We start from the raw sequence: 22,422 nt of genomic DNA on the forward strand, positions 1-22,422 counted from the left end.
CGGCCCCGCCCGGCCCGGCGCGGGGCGGCTCCGTTTGGGCGGGAGCGCTGGGTCCGGCCCGGCCCGGCTGTGGGACACGCTCGGCTCGGGGCGTCCGGCTCGGCGTGACTCGGCTCGGGGTGACCCGGCGATGGCGGTGCCCGCGGCGGCGGAGGCGGTGCCGGGCCGGCAGCGGGCCCTGGCCGCCGGCTCGCCCGTGGACTACATGAGCATCACCAGCTTCCCGCGGCTGCCCGAGGAGGAGCCGAGCGGCGCGGCCGAGAGCGGCCTCCGCGCCCGCAAGGAGGAGGACGCGTTCCTGGGCGAGCAGGACACGGGTGAGGGGCGGCGGCAGAGCCCGCCCGCGGCCCCCGGCACCCCCCGGCCCTCGGCCCCGCGCCCGGAGCGAGGCTCCCCGGGCTCCCGCCGTCCCCGTGCCCCGGCCCCGCGTTCACCCCGAGGGACGAAAGGCAGCCAGAGATCCAGGGGTTCGGCACAGAGCTTCCCAGGGCAGCCTGGAATGTGCTCTCCCACAGCCAGCTTGGCCTTCCAGCCTGGACCACTTGTGCATGGCCTCCTTGGATGCTCTATGAGCATCTCTCCATCCGGGATGCTCCTCGAGCATCCCTCGGTCTGGGATGCTCCATCCCTCCGGTGCTCAGCTGGAATAAAGTCAGGTGATCATTTGATCCCTGAGAAAATCCTCTGCCTATTTTTAACTGATTGCTTCCTCCTCCATAGTTGAGAGAAATGTTGTTCCTCCCCCACGTCATGTTTCTTCAAGCGGAGTTGCCCTTCCCCCCCGGGGCTGCTTCCCAATCCGGGTGCCTGCCAGCCCCCAGGCCCAAGTTTGCACAGCCCCAGGCACCCCTTGCCCTCTGCCCTGTCCCACTGTGCCCACGGGTGAAGCTCCCATTGCCCATTCCCACCCTGTGCTTTGCTGGCCGTCGAGGTGAAGCCGCTGCCTGCAGGGGTGTGGGAACAACTCTCCTAGAAGCACGAGGCCTCTTGTCACACACCCAGAATCTGATGGAGTTTTGGCTGTGCCAATGCATGCAGGTGGGGCAGCTGGAGAAGCTGCTGCTCTCCTGGCATTTGTTGCAGGAGCACCTGCAGAGCCCCCCAGCAGCTCCAGTCTCTGCTGTCTCATTGCTGCAGCTCCAGAGCTGAGGTGGCCCTGGTTCTCCAAAGCATTGGCTCCCCCATGAAGCCACGTCTCCTTCATGGCCCCACGGAAGCCAAGTGGGGTTTGGTGGCTTCTCTTTCAAAGCATGCACATTGATGGTGGGATGGGCCGCTGGCATTGGCTGTGCAGGCTGCTCCTGGCTCCTGCTGCTCCCAAGTGACCCCTTCCAGCTGCTCCCATCCCCAAACCACAGCTCTGCTGTCCCTATTGCAACACCAGTGGTCACAGAGACTGAAAATAGGATGTCTGTGGCAGAGAATGGAGGTACTTCGTGGTGGGAGGGCTGTGGTCTGCCCTCTTCCACAGTTGCTTCCTAGGTATTCATGTCCCCTTGTGCTGGGCTGGCCTGTCACCAGAGGGGAGGGATGGTGTCCTGGAGGGATTGGGCAGAGGAGTCCACTCACTGCTCACTGTTTCCCTGCAGGTGGGGCTGGGCCCTTACTTGGGTGTGCCAGGGGCTGTATGTGACACCCCACCCCAATGGCAGCCCCTGCCAGGCCAGCTGTGTCCCCCACCGGGGCTACCAGCCAGTCCTCCCACTCAGTCCAGCTCACTTAGACCAGAAGAGCCCATGAGGGGCTCAGTGTGTGCTCAGAGGCTCAGTCTGGAAAAGCCAAGCCTTTCCCAGTCCCACTCCTAAATCACCACAGCACAAACGAGATTAAATTCACCCTGAGGGGATTCCCTGGCTGTGGGAGTTTACTCCTGGTTGCAGCATCACTGAAATTAAAATTCCCTCCTTCCCTGGCCTCAGGAGAGCTGCAGCCAGGTCATGTGAATGCCATGGCAAGGACTGGGCTGACAGTGCCCAGGGCAATACCACCTGCCAGAGCAGAGGGACAGGCAGTTGATGGGGGATGTGGGCTTTCCTCCTCACTCCCCTCTCCCCTTCCAAACCCAGGAAACATCTCCTGTATGGAGGGACAAGCTTCATTTTGTCTTTTCCACTTGGTGCTCCTCTTTTTCCTACTGTGGATGCACAGAGCACTGCAGCCCCCGAAAAAATTCTTCCAGGAGCCCTGGATGATGCCCTGAGCTACTTGGTCCACTTCAGAGCCCAGCAGAGATGGGCACGACCTCACAGTTGCCCCAGCAGCTCCATGTGCCTGGCAGCCACTGGGACGGGCAGGGCATCCTCAGCCGGTGTCCTCCCAGCACAAGGGCAGCAGCTGACACTCACAGAGATTCAAGGCATCTTTCAGAGCAAAAAAGAGACTTTTTCATCCTGCTGAGGCCCAGCAAACCCCTGCCCCACTGCTTTGCCATCTTGGAGCCGGGTGTCCAGTGTGCGGCTTCATTTCCCAGTGGGCCTCATCTGCCAGAGGAAGCAAGGAATTAAAGCAGAGTCCTTCCTGCAGCGGAGCGAGTGGATGTTCCAAGGCCTCTGGTTTGCAGGTTTGCTCCTCTCTGCCCTTGCTTCCCTAGAGGTATTTTCTGTGCACAGGCCAAATGTTTTGCTTTACCTCTGTTTTGCTCAGATGCTTTAGCTCTATCACAGCTCCAAGTAAAGCTGCTGCATTTTTTTTAATATCTTAATTTCCTCTTCTTCAGTCTCGCTGCATTTCAGAGACCTGTTTGCTGTGTTAAGAACCCCTCCTAATGGAGCACAGGAGTGGGCCTATCACTGAAGACTGATGAATGGACTGAAGTGGAGTAAAATTCAGGGGGTTTTTGTCTCTCTTAATCTCCAGGGAAGTCAGTTTGGAATAACTAGAGCTAAAGGAAGGGATCAGTAAAATGACCCAAAGCAGTAACCGAGCCAGAAAGGCTCCTGGGAGCTGGGATCAATAGGGAAGGTGATAGCCATGCTGAAAGGGGCTCAGTGTAATGTTAGTGCTGGATAAACACTGCAATAAGAGCCCCGAGTTGCTCAATAACTCACACTTGTTTCCTCCCTGCTGCCCACAAAGACCCAGACTCCTTCCTGAAGTCTGCGCGCCTGCAGCGCCTGCCCTCGTCCTCCTCGGAGATGGGAAGCCAGGACGTGTCCCCTCTGCAGGAGACCAGCAAGGACCCCTTCTCCGGAGACTGCAGCTGCCGGCAGGACGGGCTGACTGTCATCATCACCGCCTGCCTGACCTTCGCCACGGGCGTCACCGTGGCCCTCATCATGCAGATCTATTTTGGGGACCCTCAGGTAAGACAAAACAGTGGCTTTATGGTTGGGCTTTGGCTCCAAAGATGGGAGAGCTCCCTAACTTTCCTCCTGGTTAGCAGTTCGGCAAGGGGAGTACTGGGGAGCCATGGCTGGTGTCAGTGAGGCCACGGGTGCTCAGTCTCCCCCAGCTTCACCCCAAACTGGCTTGCAAGCCTTTTCCTGTGCCTGGAGGTTGTGCTTGGAGAGCCAAGCCGGACTCAGAGCTTGCCCCGTGGCCAGGGTTTGGGGGTGCTGCTAGTGGGGAACAGACAGCCCCACTGCTGTGACTCCAGCTGTGGCTTGAGCCAGATGGGAGTGCTTTCAGAAAATAATCCTTGGTTAAACAGTAGGCATCTTGTCCACTTGGACAGAGTTTTATGGATTATGGGCATACATGCCCAGATTCACCTCTGGAAGATTCATCCAGGACCAAGCAGGGAAATAGCTGAAAACAGAGGTGAACCTCCTGCTAATCTGTCCCACGGCCCAGTGATTGATTGCAGAGCCAAGGCAGCATGGCCACGGGGTTGGATCCTCCTGCAGAACCTCTGCTGGGGTAACGGTCAGCCAGGAGTCACCATCACCATCTCCGTGTGCTGCCATGGCCCTTCTGTCTGTGCATGTCCCCAGGCCAGCCTGGCTCATGTTGAGATGCTGCAATTTGTGCCACAGGGATGAAATCAACTCTTTAAAACATCGTGTGACTGCATTAGCACAGCACTGGCACAAGGATGAGAACAGGCTGTGGTTCTGGGGGCATGCTGCATTCTTTGCCGCTGTATCCCCATTCCCAGTGGCTGCCTGGCTGCAGCACAGGGACAGCTCTGGGCTTGTGAGGGGCAGAGAGAGACGTGGCCCCCAGCTTAGAGTGGCACACAGAGTGTGGAAAGCTGTCTGAAATGGTGGCCGTGGCTACCTGCAGCTGCGCTGGAGTGGGGATGTGCCAGGGGACATACGGTTCCCACTGCCATTTGTTGGATCAGCCACGGCCTCGGCACTGGCCCCAGGCTTCAGGTCCCACATTGGTGGGTGCAGATCTGGGCAGCACCAGCAGCACAACCCTCTCCTGTCCGGCAGCTGTTCCACCGCGGCGCCGTGGTGACGGACGCCGCGCGCTGCACCGCGCTGGGCACCGAGGTGCTGGCCAGGCGCGGCTCCTCGGTGGATGCGGCCATCGCCTCAGCCCTCTGCGCCGGCATCGTCAACCCCCACACCTCGGGGCTGGGAGGGTAAGTGTGGGGCACTCGCCCCTGCTCTTGTCTTCAGGTGTCCTCAAGTGAGTGGTTTCACAGAACCCCAGAATGGTTTGGGTTGGAGAGACCTTAAAACCCATCCAGTTCCACCCCTGCCATGGGCAGGGACACCTTCCACTATCCCAGGTTGCTCCAAGCCCCATCCAGCCTGGCCTTGGACACTTCCAGGGATGGGGCAGCCTGCACCAGAGCATGGTGCCCCCACCACCTCCCCCTCAGACAGAGGAATATTTCTTCCAAATACCTGATGTAAACCTGCCCTCTGGCAGTGTAAAGCCATTCCCCCTTGTTCTGTCACTGTCTGCCCTTGTAAAAAGTCCCTCTGCAGCTGAGAAATGCCTCCGTGGCAGTGCCAGGCCCAGGGTGTGGTGCCAGGGCTCTGACATCAGGCAGTGATGTGTCCACAGTCTGCCATAGTGACCCTTCCTGTGCACCGTGCTGCCAGCACAGGACAGAGACCCCCAGGCAGGGAAATTTGTTTCTGCTGTAGTGACTGCCAGGATCATCCAAGCCCCAGGCTCGAGAGGGCTGGTGAGCTCTGCTGTGAGTGTGCCAGGAGCTGCAAACACCCCGGCCTCAGTCCCAGTGCTTCCAGAGCCTGAGTCCTGCCTTCCACAAGCTCTGCTCCTGAGGCTGAAGCCCGAGCCCAGCTCCAGGCAGCTGCTGGGGGTGGGGGGGAGGGGGGGGTGGCTTTCTCCCAGCCCTCACACCCGGGGTGGCATCCACATCAGCCTGGTGCTCCTGGCTCTGCAGGAGGGCTCAGGAGCGTTGCATAAACCGCAGCCACCTGATCACTGCTCCAGCTGCACCACCCATTGCTGCTGTAAGCAAAAACTCTCTTTTGTTGCAAAACTGCTCAGATTAGAAAGAAAATCCCAGATGGTCCCACCTTGGCATTGGAACAGAGCCAGTGGCTCCCTGGTCAGGCAGGCAGGGACTGCTCCAGCCTCACCAGACTCAGCACAGGGCTGCCTGTGTCCCACACCGACCCTGCCGTGGCTGTCCTGGTGTATGCCCTAGGGAAGGACGGCAGCATTCCCTGCTCCTCCGGCCACCCCGGGGCCCTGCTGCGGCTGGTGACCTGCCACAATGACCCTCGTCACCCTGGACCAGCCCTGGCCGCAGTGCCGCCCGAGCTCTCCGGCAGCGGCTGTTGCAGGAGCAGCCGGGCCGTGCCCTGACGCTGTCTCGCCACAGGGGCGGGGTGATGCTGGTCCACGACATCCGCAAGAACAGGAGCTGGATGATCGACTTCCGTGAGGTGGCTCCCCTGGGCATCCCACTGGAAGAGGACCTGCTGCAGGACACCAAGGTGAGAACCAGTATCCCACAGCCGTTGCCTCCAGGGCTGTTGTCTCCAGCTCTCCTGCCTCCAAATTTCAGGCCAAAGGGCAGATGCCCAGCAAAGTAACAGGAGGTCTCTCTCATCATGGGAGATCCTGGGCCCTACAGACATGGAGAATTTAGGGGAAATACTTCTTTATCAGCCCCAAAATACCTGCAGAGCTTTAGGGAGTAAAGAGGCGTGTCCCTGTGGCAGCAGGGTGCTGGGAGAACAAGAGCCCCAGGAAGGAGCATAATCCCAGGTTGTTCTGCTGAGTTATTTCTCCTGACCAAACTGGGTTGAAAACAAGATTGAATTTGCCTCTCTCCTTTCAAAACCTTTTATTCCATAGTAAAGTGGCTTGCTACAGACCTCTTCCCCTCTCCTAACTATGCAGGTAATTCTAAAGTAAACATGACTTGCACCTCCTTGACTTGCAATTGGGGACCGTGTCCTCGTGGAAAGGAGACTACTCTCTTCCTTTTTGTCCTTCCTATTTTACAGCCAGGTCTGCTCGTGGGGGTGCCAGGCATGATCCAAGGAATGCACCAGGCACACCAGTTACATGGCAGGTAAGACACGAGGCACAGGCTGTGCCCTGGGGTCCCCATGAGCCCTTGCCATCAGGCCACGTTCTCAGCCACCACTCAAAACCATTAGCTAAGTACCGGGAGGCTTGTGTTGAAAGAGATGTTCATTTTTTGGTATTTCATGTACAAAAGACAAAATTCAGCATCAGGTCATGTTTTCTGCAAAGTGAGATTTTGGCTAAGAAGATGTACCATAAGTGTTCTGTTAGGGGTGCAGCACGTTGCCTCTCATGTCTGTGCTTCTTCATTCTCTCTTTAGCTGCATCCTAAGAGGTGTGCCTGTCCTTGGTGCTCTGTTGGGATAGGGAGGGAACTGAATGACTTGCTCAGGACCGGAGCCTGGCTTGAGATTTTGCTCCTGAGACGCCCCTTCCCCCATCCATGCACTGCCATTCCTCTCTGGGGCACATCCTGGAGCACTGAGATGATCCTGTTAAGGAGAAACACAAGCTCTGAAAGCTCGGTGCTCCTTTTCACCCCTGCTGGCCCCACAGCCTGGTCTTCCAGGAGCCCCTGACTGCAGAGCCGAGCCCTGTGCTTGCTGCCCACCACCCTGCCCCACTGCACCCCTCCAAGGCCCGTTTCTCCTTGTCCTCTCTCCTTTGGCAGACTCCCATGGTCAGAGCTGCTGGGCCTCACGGCCGGTGTCGCCCAGAACGGCTTTAATGTCACACACGACCTGGGTGAGTACCTGGTGGGCAGCTGCCCAGTACAGGGCAGTTCACTGTGCAGGGAGCTGGGCATGTAGGTGGTTAGTTGTTGCTGTTGTACTGAGAACAGTGAAAAACAACATGAGTCCAATTTCAGGATAAGTGGCCAAAATGGCTATATTTAATGATATAAATCAGCTTATATAGCTTCATTTGCAAGGGTGGCATGACCCCATTGGTCACTTGACCACCCACCCTCTAGAAGGATAGGTGGAGGTTCCACAACGCCCATTCAAAATATTTTCTCCAATGTACCAAAACAACTTGGACAACAAGTTTGCAGGTGCAAGATAAAGTCTTGATTTACAAAAATCCTAAAACTGTTTTCAGCTTGCTTGCATGAGAAAGAAAAACTTCACAAGATGTAGCAGCTGGAAAATTCCTCTGCTCCTAGCTTTTTACTATCCACAGTTAGTCAGGGAAATCAGGGCTTTGTGCTCCTGGAGATGGATGATACTGGGAGCTGAACAATGTGTGAGCCACAGTCTGCCAGGGGACAGCGTGGTGGCAGCCAAACTGGAGCCCTTTGCCGTGGCTGGGCAGAGCCAGGGCAGAGCAGCCACACTGGGCAGTGCCCAGGGCCAGACAGGGAGGGGTGCTGGGGTTTCTTTGGGTTTCTTTGCCAGTTCCAAAGGACCCATGATCCAGCTCCCCTCTAGTTTTGCAGTAGGGCCAGAGGCAGCAGCAGGCCTCCAACGCCCCCATCAGGTCCTTTGTGCCTTCCTGACCCCTGCTTTTTCTGGATGTCCTTCCCCTTCTCACCTGCAGCCAAAGCCCTGAGTGAGCTGAAGGACCTGAACTACTCTGACCGATTCCACGAGCTCTTCCTGCCCGATGGGCAGCCCCTGCTGCCTGGAATGTTCGTCCAGCGGCCGGACCTCGCGGCCGTGCTGCAGCTGCTGGGGGCAGAAGGGGTGTCAGCCTTCTACAGCGGAAACCTGACCCAGGAGATGATCTCCGAGGTGAGCCAGGACTGTCCCTGTCACCTGCCAGGCTGGGGCTGCCACCTGCTTAAGGTGACAAACGGGGGATAAGCCAGGTGCCAGCACAATGATGGGGACAGAGGCCTCCTTTTCCTTTCCTGTCCCTGCGGTGGTGTCAGTGACACACAGCCCATTCCCACCGTCTACAGAAGTGAAACGTCCATTTCCTCTATAACCAGGACAGTCTGGATGGAAAACAAAAACCAGTTTGAAGCCCCCTCTGGGCTCTGTTCATTTGGGTGACAAAGCCTTTTTCCCCAGAATGAGAGGCTGTTGAGAAACAAGTTGTTGTGGTTAGTGGAACTGCAGGATACAGACTCCAGGAAGATGGTTTAGAAAAAGAAACCTGTGAGTCTTGAAAGCAGAGGATTAGACAGGCTTGGTCCCACTTGGGGTTGCCCTAGTTTAACTCCTGGTACAGGTGCTCTGGAAAAAATATCAAAACCAAAGTAATTCTGGTAAAAAAAGCCCCCAACAAACCATAACAACTTTCCTCTGTGTGGCTGCAGTCAGGGTGGTCAGGGCACCATTTTATTGAGCCACCGTGGTTCAAATGATGCTCCTTCAATAGTTCATCAAGAATCTCTAATGTGTTCATTCCACTCAAGCCTCAGACATCTGTGGGCTCTGTGTTTGGAAATCACCCTCTGATGGTCCTCCCCCATCTCCATCATGACTCAGTCACAGAAGACCTGCGTGGAGGGAATCACCCGTCTTTCCTGTGTTCATGAAAATTACCAACCCTGGTAAATTGTACCTCTGACAGGAGTCTTACAGGAAGACCAAGGCTACAGCATACCCACTGTCAGCTAAAATCATTTCAAATAGGGTGGGAACAGTGATTTTTTAGTTGAAATTTCTAGTGATGGCCACCTGCCACACCTGGACTCCATATCTCCTGGATCCATAATCCTGGCAGTGTTCAATACCCCTTAACACACTCCTGCTTGCCAGCCAGGGCAGGGAAGGCTGCAGGGCAGGGCCAATCCCCACCTTCCCAGGCAGACAGAATGTCCTGGGAGCACCCCTGGGGTGGGTGAGCTGTTGGAGGTGAGTGCAGAGCCTTCCTGCGATGCTGAACAGTGAGCCAGGTCACCAGGGCTGTGAAAGCACAGAAAGGAAGATGAAGGAACCTGGCACTTGGCTCAGGAATCTCAGTGGAGTGTGTTTGACAGTGAGGGGTGTGCTCCCCTGGGCCAGCACGAGGAGCACAGAGAGCCTTGGCCCAGCCTGTTCAGTGTGCACTGCTTTGCTCTCGTGCAGGTCCACAACTACGGAGGAGTCTTGGTGGAGGAAGATTTCAGCAATTACAGTGTCACTGTGGAGGATCCTGTGCACACAATCTATCGAGGTACACCCTCACCCATTGCAATGCAGCTCCAGGGAGAAGTTCTCTTCACCTCACAAGGGGTGGCAACAGCACTGAACAAGAGTTGAAGTCAAAGCTGTGCTGAGATGTCTGCAGAAAGGCTTTCCAGGGAGTTTCCTGCTATTCCCTGCTGACACTGATGTGTCATGGGTGGTTCAGAAAATTTTCAGGAGTTTGAAATGTTTTTTCCCTTGAAAGTCTAAAGATGCAACATGGTCACATCTTGAGGCAACGTCTCAGTAGAAGCTGGACCTACAGTTAAAGACAGTTCCCAAAGGGAGAAAAGCTAACTATGCAAGAAGTTTCTAAAATGTCATCATTTTCTTGCAGTCCCTGTATTTACCCTCCTTGTAGCTGTAATGTTGGAAACTCATTTTTAGGTGGCCTTCCAGTATGTAAAAAGGGTTTATAAAAGCAAGGGAAAGTGACTTTTAATATGGGCAGATAGTGACAGGACAAGGGGGATAATTTTCTACTAAAAGAGAAGAGATTTAGATTAGATGTTAAGAAGCAACTTCTCCCTGTGAGGGTTGTGAGGCCCTGGCACAGGGTGCCCAGAGCAGCTGTGGCTGCCCCTGGATCCCTGGCAGTGTCCAAGGCCAGGTTGGACGGGGCTTGGAGCAGCCTGGGACAGTGGAAGGTGTCCCTGCCCGTGGCAGGGGGTGAGACTAGATGACCTCTAAGGTCCCTTCCAACCTAAACTATTCTGGTTTTCTCTGATTCTATCTCCATTCTTCCATACTGCAGTCTACAAACCAACAGCCAACCAATAAGAACTGAATTTCAGAGGTGAAAAAGCATCCCTGTTTGGGCTTCATTCATCCTTCATGAAGAAACAGAAAGATACAACAGGGATGTTCTGGGGAACCCTTCTCAAATCGTGTCTCTTTCTATTATTTCCCCTCTAATCTGGAAGGGTTTCCCTGTCCTCAAGGACACAACTCATGGACAAGTGTTCTCACTGGATGGTGTCTGACAAAAGCAGCTTCATTCCTCTCCTCTTCCCTCCACAGGTCACCTTGTTTTCACTCCCCCACCTCCACATGCAGGTCCTGCCCTGATCGCAGCACTGAACATCCTTGAGGGCTTTAACATCACAAGTCAAGGATCCAGAGGGAATATCTTGCACTGGATTGCAGAGGTAAGAGGAAGTTCAACATTTGGCTGAATTGCTTGTGCTGCTAGAGAATGATTTATTTATTTTGTGGTTGTACAAAAATGTTTGTAGGTTATTCCCAGAGGAGAATGAGCAAATAGATTGCTAAGGTGTAAAACTGAGCAGTGCTGCTGTCTCAGAGGCTGAGCAGGAGGATCTTTCCTGCTTGGGAAGAGCTTTTTGAGAACAAACTGTTGCTTTTGTCCATTTCTCGTATACAGTCATCTCTGCAGAATGACCCCACAGCACTTGAGGGTGGTCTCATCAAGTTCCTCCACCTCTGAGCTCCAGTGGCCCTGGCCATTGCAGAGCACCCAAGGGCACTGCAAGGTGTGCTGCAAGCAAAAGCCTCTACATGGTGATGACAAGGAAAACTGACCAATACTCCACATTTTAAAAAAACACATTTTTGCCCACCTCCTGATCTCTGTGGTCCAGAATTTTTCCAGCATTTAGACTGTCCTACCAAAAACATTGCAGCTTCCCAGGAGGTTGAGCAAGTGCTCTGTCTCCTGCTCTGTAAGCAGAGTTATGCTCTTAGATGCTCCACAGATCCACAGATGGGGTTTACGAGTTGGAAATTTTAATCGGGGATTTAACCACATCCTTGTAGCAGACAGGACAATGGGTGCTTGGAAGTGTCTCAGCAAAAATGCAGCAACTGGAGGAGTTACACACTGTGCAGAGGCACAGAAGGTTGACTCACATGAGTTATATTTGAGCTCTCTTCAGGAAGCTTTGGGTGAGTCTATTTGCTCTGCCAAGAGTTTCACCTGTTGGTTATCCTGGAGCAGCAACCTCCAGCTCCAAGGCAGTCACTTCAGGAGATGTGTAACCCTGATTGCCTGGGTCCCACAGCTGAACATGTTGCTGAGGCTCAGTTGATGCCATGGTGATCCTTTGCCTTTCTTTGATACCCCTTTTATATACCTTTTATAGCTTTTTGTATTCTTAGTGGTTTTTAGCCTACATTCTTAGACTTATTTTGTTAAGCTAGGAGACTAAACATCTTAGAAGCCCCGGACCCCAAGGTCTTCTCCAGAGCACATTCTGTAAACTAAGATAGAACCATCCAGGGGAAGGTTCCTCAGGGAGAGGGGTTTATTCAAGCCTCTCATTGGGGAATCTTTGATAGATATGCTAATTAGTAACACCTATAATGTGATACCCAATCTATCGTGGGTGGGCATTGCAGGGTGCATTTTGGCACATTCCACCTGGATGTGTGCACCTAAGGATCCTTAAAGCAAATACAGAGGTAAAACCCCTTTTTCCCTTCTAACCGTGTTTGATTCTTGATTTTAAGACCTGGAGAAGGCATCACAGTGCTAGGGCAGCATCAGGTATCCAGCCCTGGGACAACCAGGACCAAGATGTCCTTAACCTCAGGGGTGGAAGTGCTCTGCATGTTTCCATGGAGCTCTTCCCTGACCACCAAGCCCTTGTCCCCCGCCATGGTGTGGTGGTCAGTGGATACTGCTCCATGGAAATGCTGCCTTCTCCAGAGGTTTGTCATGTTCTACTCTCCACACAGTTGATAACCAAGGAGAAGCTGTTGCTGTGTGGCACATTCCAGACCAGCAGTGCCATCTCACTGGCTGCCTGCAGGGGAGTGGGCTGTTCTGAGTCCTGAATGAGCATGGCTCGACCTGCAAGCTGAACGTTGAGTGTGTTTCTGCTCGGCACAGGCTGGCTTGGCTGAGGAGCAGCTCTCTCTCTCTCCTTGTGGCTCTGCCCTGGCTGTGCTGTAATCCCAGTCCTTTGAAATTGCACCTTCCCATTTTCAATGGACTGTCTTAGGCAGGATTCTGCATGTTTGAGAAACCAGATCCTTTCCTCCTTTTGCACCATCACTCCCTGACGTGTGCTGGGACTGATGCTTTCTGTTCAAACCCTTTGGATGGTTTACAGCCAGGAGCTGGGCAGCAGCTGGGGAGCAGAACAGCTCATTTCTGCTCAGCACTGGTGCTGGGCCAGCCGAGCTGGGATTCAGAGGCAGCAGCGAGCCCAGCACCCACTGTCCCATTGGGATTCAGTCTGATCTCTGCTCTTGTGGTGACCACTCAGGAATGGAAATAGAAAGTAAATGGCATCCTGGAGACCCTGTCTGCCAGCTGGTGATGAAGCTGAACCACTGAGCTGGGCATCAGCTCCTGCCAGGCACGTTGCACTTGTGGCTTCCCACTGCCAGAGGGCAGGGTTAGATGGGATATAGGGAAGAAGTTCTTCCCTGTGAGAATGGTGAGCTGCTGGCAGAGGTTGCCCAGAGAAGCTGTGGTTGCCACATCCCTGAAAGTGTTCAAGAGCAGCTTGGCGCAACATGGGAAGGTGTCCCTGTCCATGGCAGGGGGATGGAATGTGATGAGCTTTAAGGTCCTTTCCAACTCCAACCATTCTGTGATTCTGTGATTGTACAAATGCTGCTGGATTCGCTTGGCTCCCCCAGCACAGTTTGCCATGCCAGACTGAGGCTCTTTGGTTCCCATACCCACATGTGGCAGCCCTCTGCACTGAGGTATTCCCAGAACCCAGGCCTTTGGTCATTTTTCTTCATAAGCTTTAGCCAACACACCAGGACACCAGATACCTCTTCCAGTTTGGAGTATCAGAAATTGTATTTCCAGGGCCACATAAATGTTTTTCCTTTCCTCTCCCTCCCCTCTCCTCTCCTCTCCTTTCCTCTCTTTTCCTCTCCTTCTCCTCCTCCTCTTTGTTGCTCTCTTCCTCTTCTCCTTTCCTTCCCTTCTTTCTTTAGACATTAAAAATAGCCCTGAGTTTGACGAGCAACCTGGGAGATCCATCTGGTGACGTGTCTGTCACTCACACAGCAGAAGGCATGGTGAGGTATGTCTGAGGAGGACAGGCACGGTGGCAGTTGCAGGATATGTGGGTTGGATATCATTCCCGGGTTTGCTCTGCCCTGAGCTTTTTCTCCCTCTGTTTTATGAAGGAAAGGTCAGACCCTGAGTGTCCTCCCAGGGCTCATTCTTTCACAAGGATCACAGCTGATACCACGGGGCTCTGGGGGTGGGTCACAGGATGTCCTCACTCAGAGGTTTCCTGGAGCCAGCTTGAGCTTGAGGGTTCCTCCCACTTTGCCACTCCTCTAAACATTCCCTTTGTGTGGGTTGGACAAACAGCCATCCCTGTGGGCAGAGCCACATGTGCCATTTCTGCCTCTCCCTGCCCCACTGTGGGGCTCGGGCCTTGCAAAACACCCAGATCTGCAGGAGAGGCCGGGCCTGGGGTTTCAGCCCAGCCTCCCACCTCAGAGCCACGTTTAGCCACGGCTGGTGGCTGGGCTGGTCTGGACTTGTCCTCCTCCTCCTGGCATTCAGCTGGGGTTGTCACCTTGGCTGTTGGGGGTGGGTTTACTCCTGGTGAGGGTAAACAGGAGTAGACAGAGCCTTTGGAGGTCCATGGCAGACTGAGTGCCTCTCTGTGCAGACTGAGCCACCTTGTCACCCCTTCCTTCCTTGGGGTGAACCAAACCAGCTCCCTGTCCTCGTGCAGCCCCTCGGGGACACCTGGCCGTAGCTGTGTAGACACACCAGGACATGTCCAGCTCCCCAGGCTCACTGCTTGCTTTCCTCTCTCCCTCCCTCCTTGCTGAAGTAAATCAGAAGCCAATTCCCTGCGCCAGCTGATCAATGACTCCCAGTCCTTCCCGTCCGATCTCCGCGTGCCTCAGCTCCCCCTGGGGAGCGGGACCGCCGCCAGCCAGGTCCTCGTCATGGGCCCCGACGACTTCATCGTCGCCGTGGTGAGGTAAAGGATTGGCCTCTTCCCTCCATAATGAGCTCAGAGTGGGAGCAGGGAGGAGGGAGTAGGTTCAGCAGGACAGGATGGCACCGGACCTGGAGCAGCCGGGCTGCTCTGTCCCAGTCAGTCCTGCAGCAGAGGAATGGGAGAGATGGGCTTGAGATGTGTGGGCTGCTGCTGCTCTGCCCTGTGCAATCTTGGAGCCCTCTCACAATGAAACATGGCTGGAGTGGCCTGTATCTGCTCCCTGGGGGAGAGGTGATGGCAAATTTCGGACTGATGGAGGCAGATCCATCACAGCAAAAGGAATGCTCAAACACAGGGAGGGACAGAGCTGCTGTGGCCTATGTGGCTCCTGCTCCTTAGTGCATGGAAACTGCCTCTTCTCAATCTCACCAGCCCTAGAGAACCACCAAAGAATCTCTATCAAAACAAGGTGGCACAGAAAGTTGGAACCCTGAAAGCCTCAAGGTGTACAAAAATCTCTGGGATGATTTTGATGAAATTTCTTTGTGTTTCTTTTCAGTTCTTTGAATCGTCCCTTTGGTAGTGGAATAATAACACCATCTGGAATCCTCCTGAACAGCCAGATGTTGGACTTCTCCTGGCAAAATAAAACAATGAACCACTCCCTTCCCAGGCTGGTAATGAATGACATGACAAATTCTTTATTTACCTTTTTTTTTTTCCCAATTTTATTCTCATCTTCACAACAGGGAAGCAATTTAATGCCTTATTAATAACAGAGACAACAGCCTGTAGAAAGTTTCTGTTTTTCATTATATGAGCCACTGAAAGTGAGAAAACAGAGGGCTCCATGTCCAGCAGTTATTATTGCAATGCAGAACTATCAAACAATACTGCAGCCCAGATGCACTTTAAGTAAGTGTGGACTTGTATTAAGGACTCTCTTCATGAATTGTTGCTCTGCAGGTTAAAAAGTAACAGGTAGCAGGAAAAATGTCTTCAGGTCTTAGAAAGAAATGAATACAGACCTGCCCTGGTGGCCTCAGCGCTGCCTTATGCATTGTGAACCCACCCCACTTTGCTGGGGTGGTTCTTTGGAAGAGGCTGATGAGCTTCATGTTCCTTCTGTGGGAGAGTTGGCTTGTTGACATTTTTTGGTGTGACTTTTCTTCAACTGCAGCAAAACCTCCTTCAGCCTCGGAAGCGGCCGCGGTCCTTCCTGCTGCCCACCATCGTGAGGCCCTCCGAGGGGATGTGTGGGACCTACCTGTGTCTGGGGGCCAGCAACGGGGACAGAGCCCTGAGCAGCATCGTCCAGGTCAGCGCTGTGTCCTCCCAGAGCAGCTGCTCAGCTCAAAGCTGAGTAGGGTCCCCTCCTTTCCCTTCCTAATTGGCCCAGGCTGGGTCAGAACTGGTGGCCACAGGTTACTGGTTCAATCTTTGATGTCACCAGTTCCACACTTTGGTGTTTTCAAATCTCTAAGGGTTACCAATTTACTTTTCTTGCACCTTTCCTGGTGACACCATTCATAATTGTAGAGGAGAAGCCTTTTGGCACAATCTACAATGGTTTTTGTCATTCTAATACCTGTTCAAAACTCATCTTAAGGATGATTAAGAAAAAAAGGAACGTTTTGTTATTCAGAAAATTGCAGGAAACTGGCAGCCCTTTGGCCCTTTTCTGTATGAAAAGCTCCTTTTAGGGCATTCCCAACTGAATTCCTCCTGCTCAACACTGGATATAAATTGGGCAGTTCCTCTTAATTTATGATTTTTAATGAAGAGAAGTACTTGCCAATGGCTTGATTGCATGTACAGCAGTAAAGGATTGCTAAAAAGAAAAGCATGGGAAGGGGTCCCAGTTTCCTTACCTTTTGGAAAGCATTACTCAGAGCAAAACCAAAGCCCAGAACTGCTTCGTAGTGCTTTGTTGGGAGAAGTCATGTGCTGAGCTTTTGGCTGTGACAAACACTTACTTAGAGCTCACATCGTGTTCCAGACACACAACTCTGCTAGTTTAGCAAGAGCTATGTGACAAAAAGCCCACGCTACCCTGAAAATGTCCTACTTTACAACCAACAACTTACAGGCCATATTCCAAGGACCTCAGTGTGTGCACACCCCTGCAGTAATTCATGCAGTTCAGTAAATGGTTCAAAATCTCCTTTGCCTGCTGCATGTGCAGATGCTGAAGCCACCAGTTCGGGGGATGCTCAGGAAGTTGGCTTCTCCTGTTCTCATCACTTCTTGTGTTATTGAGGATAATTTACTCTCTTGCAGGTTTTGGTAAATGTTTTAACATTTAACAAGAATCTGAGTGAAAGTTTGTCCCTTGGTCGACTTCACCCCCAGCTTCAGTCCAACACCTTGCAGGTTGACAGTGAGTATGGACACTGGGTGGGGCGCAGCCTACAAATCCAGCAAGTTTAGGAAAAGAGCAGGATTTTCTTAGTACTCTGCAATGGAAGTGCCACAGGTCACCATGTTCTAGGGTCCCCAGGGGTGTGGAGGGTTTTGGGGAAGACAAAAATCAGAATTTGACTTCTTCAAAGCTTGGAGTCTGTGCTGAGCCGTATCCTTTCCCTCTTGTCTTGGAAATGCTCCCTGACCCCTCCAGCACCACCTCTCCAAGCTCTTTCAGGTGCTTCTCCCCAGCCCTCCCTCTGTCCCAGCTCACCTCCTGCTAGTGGCCTTGTCCTGTCCTTAAATCCCTCTGGAGATCAGATGCCATTGAGGATATCCAAATCAACAAGACTGCAGCCTCAACTTCACCCAGACATGTGCTCAAAGCTTCCTGCACTTTATTCCCACTGCCATAAATTATATTCCTTCACTTTTCAGTCCATGTCCCTTAATTCCAGCAGCTGGGAAGAAGGCACGGCTTATGGCAAGGCCTGTAGCTTGACAGTTCTGAAAACACAGCATCAGTGCTGGCACTCTGGAGTCTGTACTGTCAGCTCCTGTCCTGGTTACTGTAAGTCGTGGTCTATTTGGTGTTCTTCACACCACCCCAAACTTCACCAGAGTGAACCATAAGTGAAATTTGGTTCTCATTCCACACCAAATAGCCAAAGTTCCTGGGCTTTCCCATTTCAGAGGAAAGTCTAAAAAGGGTCTGTCCTGCAGTGTGCCCTGCAGACTTGGAAACTAAAATGGAATTAAATCTAAAACTTCACAAGGTCCTAATTTGTGAGTTTGGACATTTGGCATCAACAAGATACATGTTAAGACACAACATATAAAGCTTAAACACCAGTGGGGCTTCTGTGTCCCTGCTCCATTTGTCCAGCTGCACCCCCAGCTCCGAGGCCTTGGGCACTTCTACTCATACAGAAATTATAAACCATCAAATGAGCCAAATAAAAGCAGAAGAGCAGCAACCTGAGGTCGAGGTCTGGAAGATTAAGAAATACACGCAGGGGAAGTTGGGACACTTAGCACAAAGTTTGTCATTTGGCAAGATGCTTCACTGTTGTTTGTTTTGAGCTGTCTTGCATCTTATTTTGACTAATAATTGTTAATACTCTTATTTGTAACTAAGAGTGGGCACTGCCTTGTGTTCTCTAAGGAGAATAACTACAATTGGTGTCAACCACGTATCTTCCCCTTCTTCCAAAGAGGAGAATCTCCCACATCTTTAAATGGTGGTGTAGATCCTCCCATAGCCCACAGCACAAAGCAGTGGCCCCTGGCCCTTGGCTTGCCCAGCTGGAACCTTCTGCAGGGGCTGCAGGCAGCTTCCCCCCACTGCAGACCCCAGCAGCATTTGCATCAAACACTGGTTTCAGTTACCAACTCCTCTTTTCAAATCCCTGCAGGTGAGTTTCCTGAGGAAGATATTGAATTTCTCGTGGCCAGGGGCTATCAGGTGGATAAAGTCCCAGTGGTGTCCCTGGTGCACGGGGCCAGGAGAACCAACAGTTTCATCATTGGCCTGAAGGACCCCAGGAGTGCAGATGCTGCTGGAGCCACGATCTTGTAGCACCTCCCAGGGGACGTGTTCTGTGACCAAGGCTGACACAACCCCAGTGATGTGCATGTTCTGAAGTGGCCCCTTCTCCAGCCCCACACACTGCTGGGAAGATGTTCTGCACTCCCCACCCTGACAGCACCAGAGGAGTCGGCAGCACCAACATCCAGCTCTCTTTTTATTTTTCAATGATTTGGATTGCAAGCAGCCCAGTCCTTGTTACAGGAGTGGCAGGAGCACACTTTTCTTTTGGCAGTCTTGCTAATAGTTCAGTCTTTCCAAAGCCCAGTTCTAGCCTGAATCTTACTTTTAGGGAGCAGGAACATGAGCAAAGGAAAAAACGGCTGCTGCTGATGATGTTATTATTGATGATGATGTTATTATTGATGATGATTATCCTCATCTTCATGTCTTTCCCAAGTTCCTTCTTTGCCTCCAGGGTAAGGCAGTAATTAATACAGCCCAATGTAGTGTTTGTGGGTGTCTGCAGCTGGAATACTGCAGAGTCCTCCAACACTCTGTCTGGGCCAGCTGATTTTTACCAGCGTGCAGCATCCCAGGGAAGTTCCTGTGCTCACATCACTACCTACTTTGAATTTTGGCAGTAAATGTTTTGAATCCAGTTGCTGCACAGACTCACTGGCAGTCTGATTCTGTAACCAGAGCAATGGTTTTCAACAGCTCTAACAATTTCTTCCTCTAACAACTTGTGCACCCCCCAGTAGTTCTCTTACAGAAGTTCAACCTCCTCAGTGATGAATTTCAGCTCAGAGGTAACAGGTTTAACTTTCTTAGACACTTTTTGGAGATATCTTAGCAGTACTCCACACAGTTGTGAAAAACCACAGACCACGGCCTGAAGACCACGTGGAGAGCATTTGTGTGGGTTCAGAGCTTTCCTTCCGCTGCCTTATCTCAGTCTGTTCCAAAAGCCTGTGTCATTCCTACAGAGAGGCTTGGGAATTTCTGCTGACTGAATTCATGGCTGTAACTTAGCTCCATGTTTTAGTACTAGTGAAGCTATTGGAAAAGCTGAAAAGAGTGAGAGAAAAGGTACAAACCAAACCAAACACTACTGAGATAATTTTATGTCCACAGCATGTAGTGAAAATAAAAGAATGCTCCTGCATTTTGTGTCTGAAATTGAGAAGGGAAGAATACCCCAGCTGACATCTGCACTACATCATTCAGCCCACATTTGGACATTTCCTGCTCTTTTTGCTGGCAAGTTAGAGACACCTGGCACTAAAAAATTCTGGAGTTTGATCATTTTCTATGGTCTAAAATGTGATGTTTTCCTTCATGGTGCAAATGCACCCATGGCCACTGTACATACTAGATATGTATGTCTGCTTATGGGTGTCTTGCTCTTTGATTTGATGATCACACCATTCACCCTGACCTTCCTCCCAAGGCACCCTGTGGCACCCTGTTTGTGCCACTTGATGCCATGGAGAGTGTGTGGCTCGTTTTGGGGTAGTCAGGGTCACAGGGCAGATAATTGGAGTAATTGTTCCTGCCACCCAAAAGCTGCAGATCTCAGAACACCCAGTGAAGCATGTTGGGCTGAGTGACAAGAGAGGTGTTTTCATGCTCTGCTGAAATGCAGCCACCCATGAGAGGAGCACAGCAGCTCCCACTGACAGGACCATCAGTAGCATTTCCTGTTCCAAGTGCATCCATGCCCTCAGCTGGGACAGGGGAAGCAAAATGTTGTATCTGAGGTATGTTCTGTGCCACCAAGAAGAGACTTTCTTCACCACAGGGACATCAAATCTATTTATTTTTATGCCATCAGCACTAGAGTTGGTCACTGCCCGAAGATGGAGAGTTCATAAATGTGTCTTGGAGCAGACCTCTCCAGGCTCCACAGGAAGGGAAGAAGGCAATTTTGTGTGTTGAACCCCTCTGGACATGATCTGGGGGTTTCTGGTCTGTCCCAGCCCAGATCTGCCCCTTGGGCATGGAGGTTCTCTATGAACAGCTGCAAAATACGTGGTGAAGTCACTGGCAGTGCAGGACTTTGCATGAAATGTCACAAAACACTTTGAAAGGTGAAATTCCTCCTTACTAACTGAATTCACCAACTTCTGATGCTGGATTCTGTGTGTATGTTTGGGAGTAAAAGACTTTGGTCTTGATTCAAATGGGCACTCATATGTCCCAAAGTACAATTGCACAGCAATTATCCAGAATCTTAAAATAAAGCATGTTCCAAGGTGTTCTGCTGGATCATGGCCTGTATTGCAAAAAAAGAGAAAACCGAAAATGATTGGAAGATGAGACCTATGCCCCTAGGCTAAGAGAAGTAAAGGTATTCTGAATTATTTCCCATTTTTTTCTGTTTAAAAGCAGCATCAGTATAGCACAGATGTATCCAACATGGACACCTTTAATCTGCTAACTGGCCCAGTGTCTCTAGTATTTTGAGCCCATCTGTTGTGATCTGATGAATTTAACATCTAATGAATTTAAGAGCTGACAAATTTAACGTGAGGTACCAAGAAATACCTGATGTTTCCCTCAGTACAGGTGAGATGGACATTGCGAAATAAAGGGCTGTATTGCAGAGATGTGTGTGTGCAGAGTACCTGTGCTGATTTCAGCCTGGCCCTTGCAGGCATCCGACAGCTCTGAATGAGAATTTGTCCTGAAACTTTGTCATGGATGTCAGTGAGGAGCTCAGAACACAAAATCCAAAGGGGCTGAGAAAAACAATAACCATTTTAAAAGGAACAAAGTAACACAAACAAAGTAAATACATTTTTTAAAAAGATGCCTTTGCTAAATGTGACAAATTATGATCCGGAATGTGGCCAGCTTGCTTCTGCCCAGGTTTGCAGTGCACGCCGTCAGTGTGCACTGGTTTCACATGGGGACAGGCTGGAGCCACTGAGTATCAGCACTTCATCCGTGTTTCTCCCTAGGGCTGAGCGCCCCCCTCGACCTGCCTGGGGGCTTTGGGCACTGCTGCTGCCCCTGACCATGGAGCACCCAGAGGGGGACGGGGCAGGAGCCAGCGCTGCCCTCCTGCAGCGCGGGGATGAGGATGCTCTGGTTTTGGGGCTGTGCCGTTCTGTTCCCATCGCTGTCCCGGGGGTGCCCAGACGTGGAGAGGGGCTGGAGCCCGCCTTGCTCCCAGCACTTCGGGCGGGGCAGGGGCTGCTGGGGTGGTCAGGGGGGTCAATCACTGCTGGTGGGGCTTGGCACAGGACAAGGCACCCCTGGGCACGGCTGCGGGACCTGCTGAAGAGCAGCCTTGGGCACACCGGTTGTTGCTGCACTGCAGCAGCTCCGGCAGCGTGTCCTGCCCCGTGCCCGGGGAAGCGGGCACTGCCAGGGGCAGAGCAGGGCAGAGAGCCGCCGCTGCTGCCATAGCTGGGGCAGCAGGTTCGGGTCCCCCGTCTCAGGGGTGATGACCAGCGTCCTGCGGCTCTGCCGGTATCACCCGGAGGGGTCCCTCGGCTGGGGCAGCAGGTCTGAAAGTGCCATTGAGTGTCGGCCGGCCGGGTCAGCCTCCGGGTGCCTGCTGGAGCCTCCTTCCACTGCTGCCCAACCCGACAGGGCTGATCCGGGAGAGAAAGGGGAGTCAGGCCTCGGTAAACACCCTGAGAGGAAACCTGCATCTCTTTTATGAAGATCAGAAGCACTGAGGGGTTGGTAAAGTTTTGCAGAGAATCAGATGGAGCGGGAAGAGCTCCTGTAGCACCCAGGTGATTCCAGCGGTTTTGGAAAGCTCTTCCATGCCTCAGTGATGGAAATTGGCACCTAGTCAGGGACAGGAAAGCTCTGACAGGCAGAGCTGGTTTCGGAGAGGCAGGGCACCATTAAACATGAAGCACACTTGTGTGGAGGGCAGGTGGAGTAGGAGCACCAGAGCACTGACACACGCTGCCCTCGAAGGGCTCTCCAGTGGTCACAGCATTTTTAGGGGCAGATTGTCCTGGCAGAGCTGACCCTGCTGCCCGTGGCGAGCATCCCGTGTTACAACAGCTCCTGGGCAGCCATGGACCTTCACCCACCACAGCTGCTCCTG

At 52.5% G+C, this 22,422-nt stretch overlaps 1 protein-coding gene across 2 annotated transcripts; it reads left to right on the forward strand.

Annotated features, from left to right (window-relative positions):
- Window positions 1-9: 9 nt before the first annotated feature.
- Window positions 10-20,959, forward strand: GGT7 (gamma-glutamyltransferase 7). 2 transcript variants are annotated; one of them, XM_042021656.1, is made up of 15 exons: window positions 10-317; window positions 3,076-3,302; window positions 4,380-4,531; window positions 5,753-5,867; window positions 6,384-6,451; window positions 7,079-7,152; window positions 7,948-8,141; window positions 9,426-9,513; window positions 10,545-10,672; window positions 13,443-13,531; window positions 14,303-14,455; window positions 14,976-15,093; window positions 15,597-15,734; window positions 16,697-16,796; window positions 18,235-20,959. In XM_042021656.1, the coding sequence occupies exons 1-15, from the start codon at window positions 131-133 to the stop codon at window positions 18,396-18,398; spliced, it is 1,995 nt and encodes a 664-aa protein (XP_041877590.1). In that variant the 5' UTR covers window positions 10-130; the 3' UTR covers window positions 18,399-20,959. The 2 variants fall into 2 exon arrangements, with proteins under 2 accessions (XP_041877590.1, XP_041877591.1); XM_042021657.1 differs by lacking the exon at window positions 10-317 and adding an exon at window positions 347-2,560.
- Window positions 20,960-22,422: the final 1,463 nt, after the last annotated feature.

The sequence above is a fragment of the Corvus kubaryi genome, unplaced genomic scaffold, assembly GCF_017639235.1.
Source record: "Corvus kubaryi isolate FWS band 111438036 unplaced genomic scaffold, C.kubaryi_AGA036_p1.0 37157, whole genome shotgun sequence".
Taxonomy (NCBI): domain Eukaryota; kingdom Metazoa; phylum Chordata; class Aves; order Passeriformes; family Corvidae; genus Corvus; species Corvus kubaryi.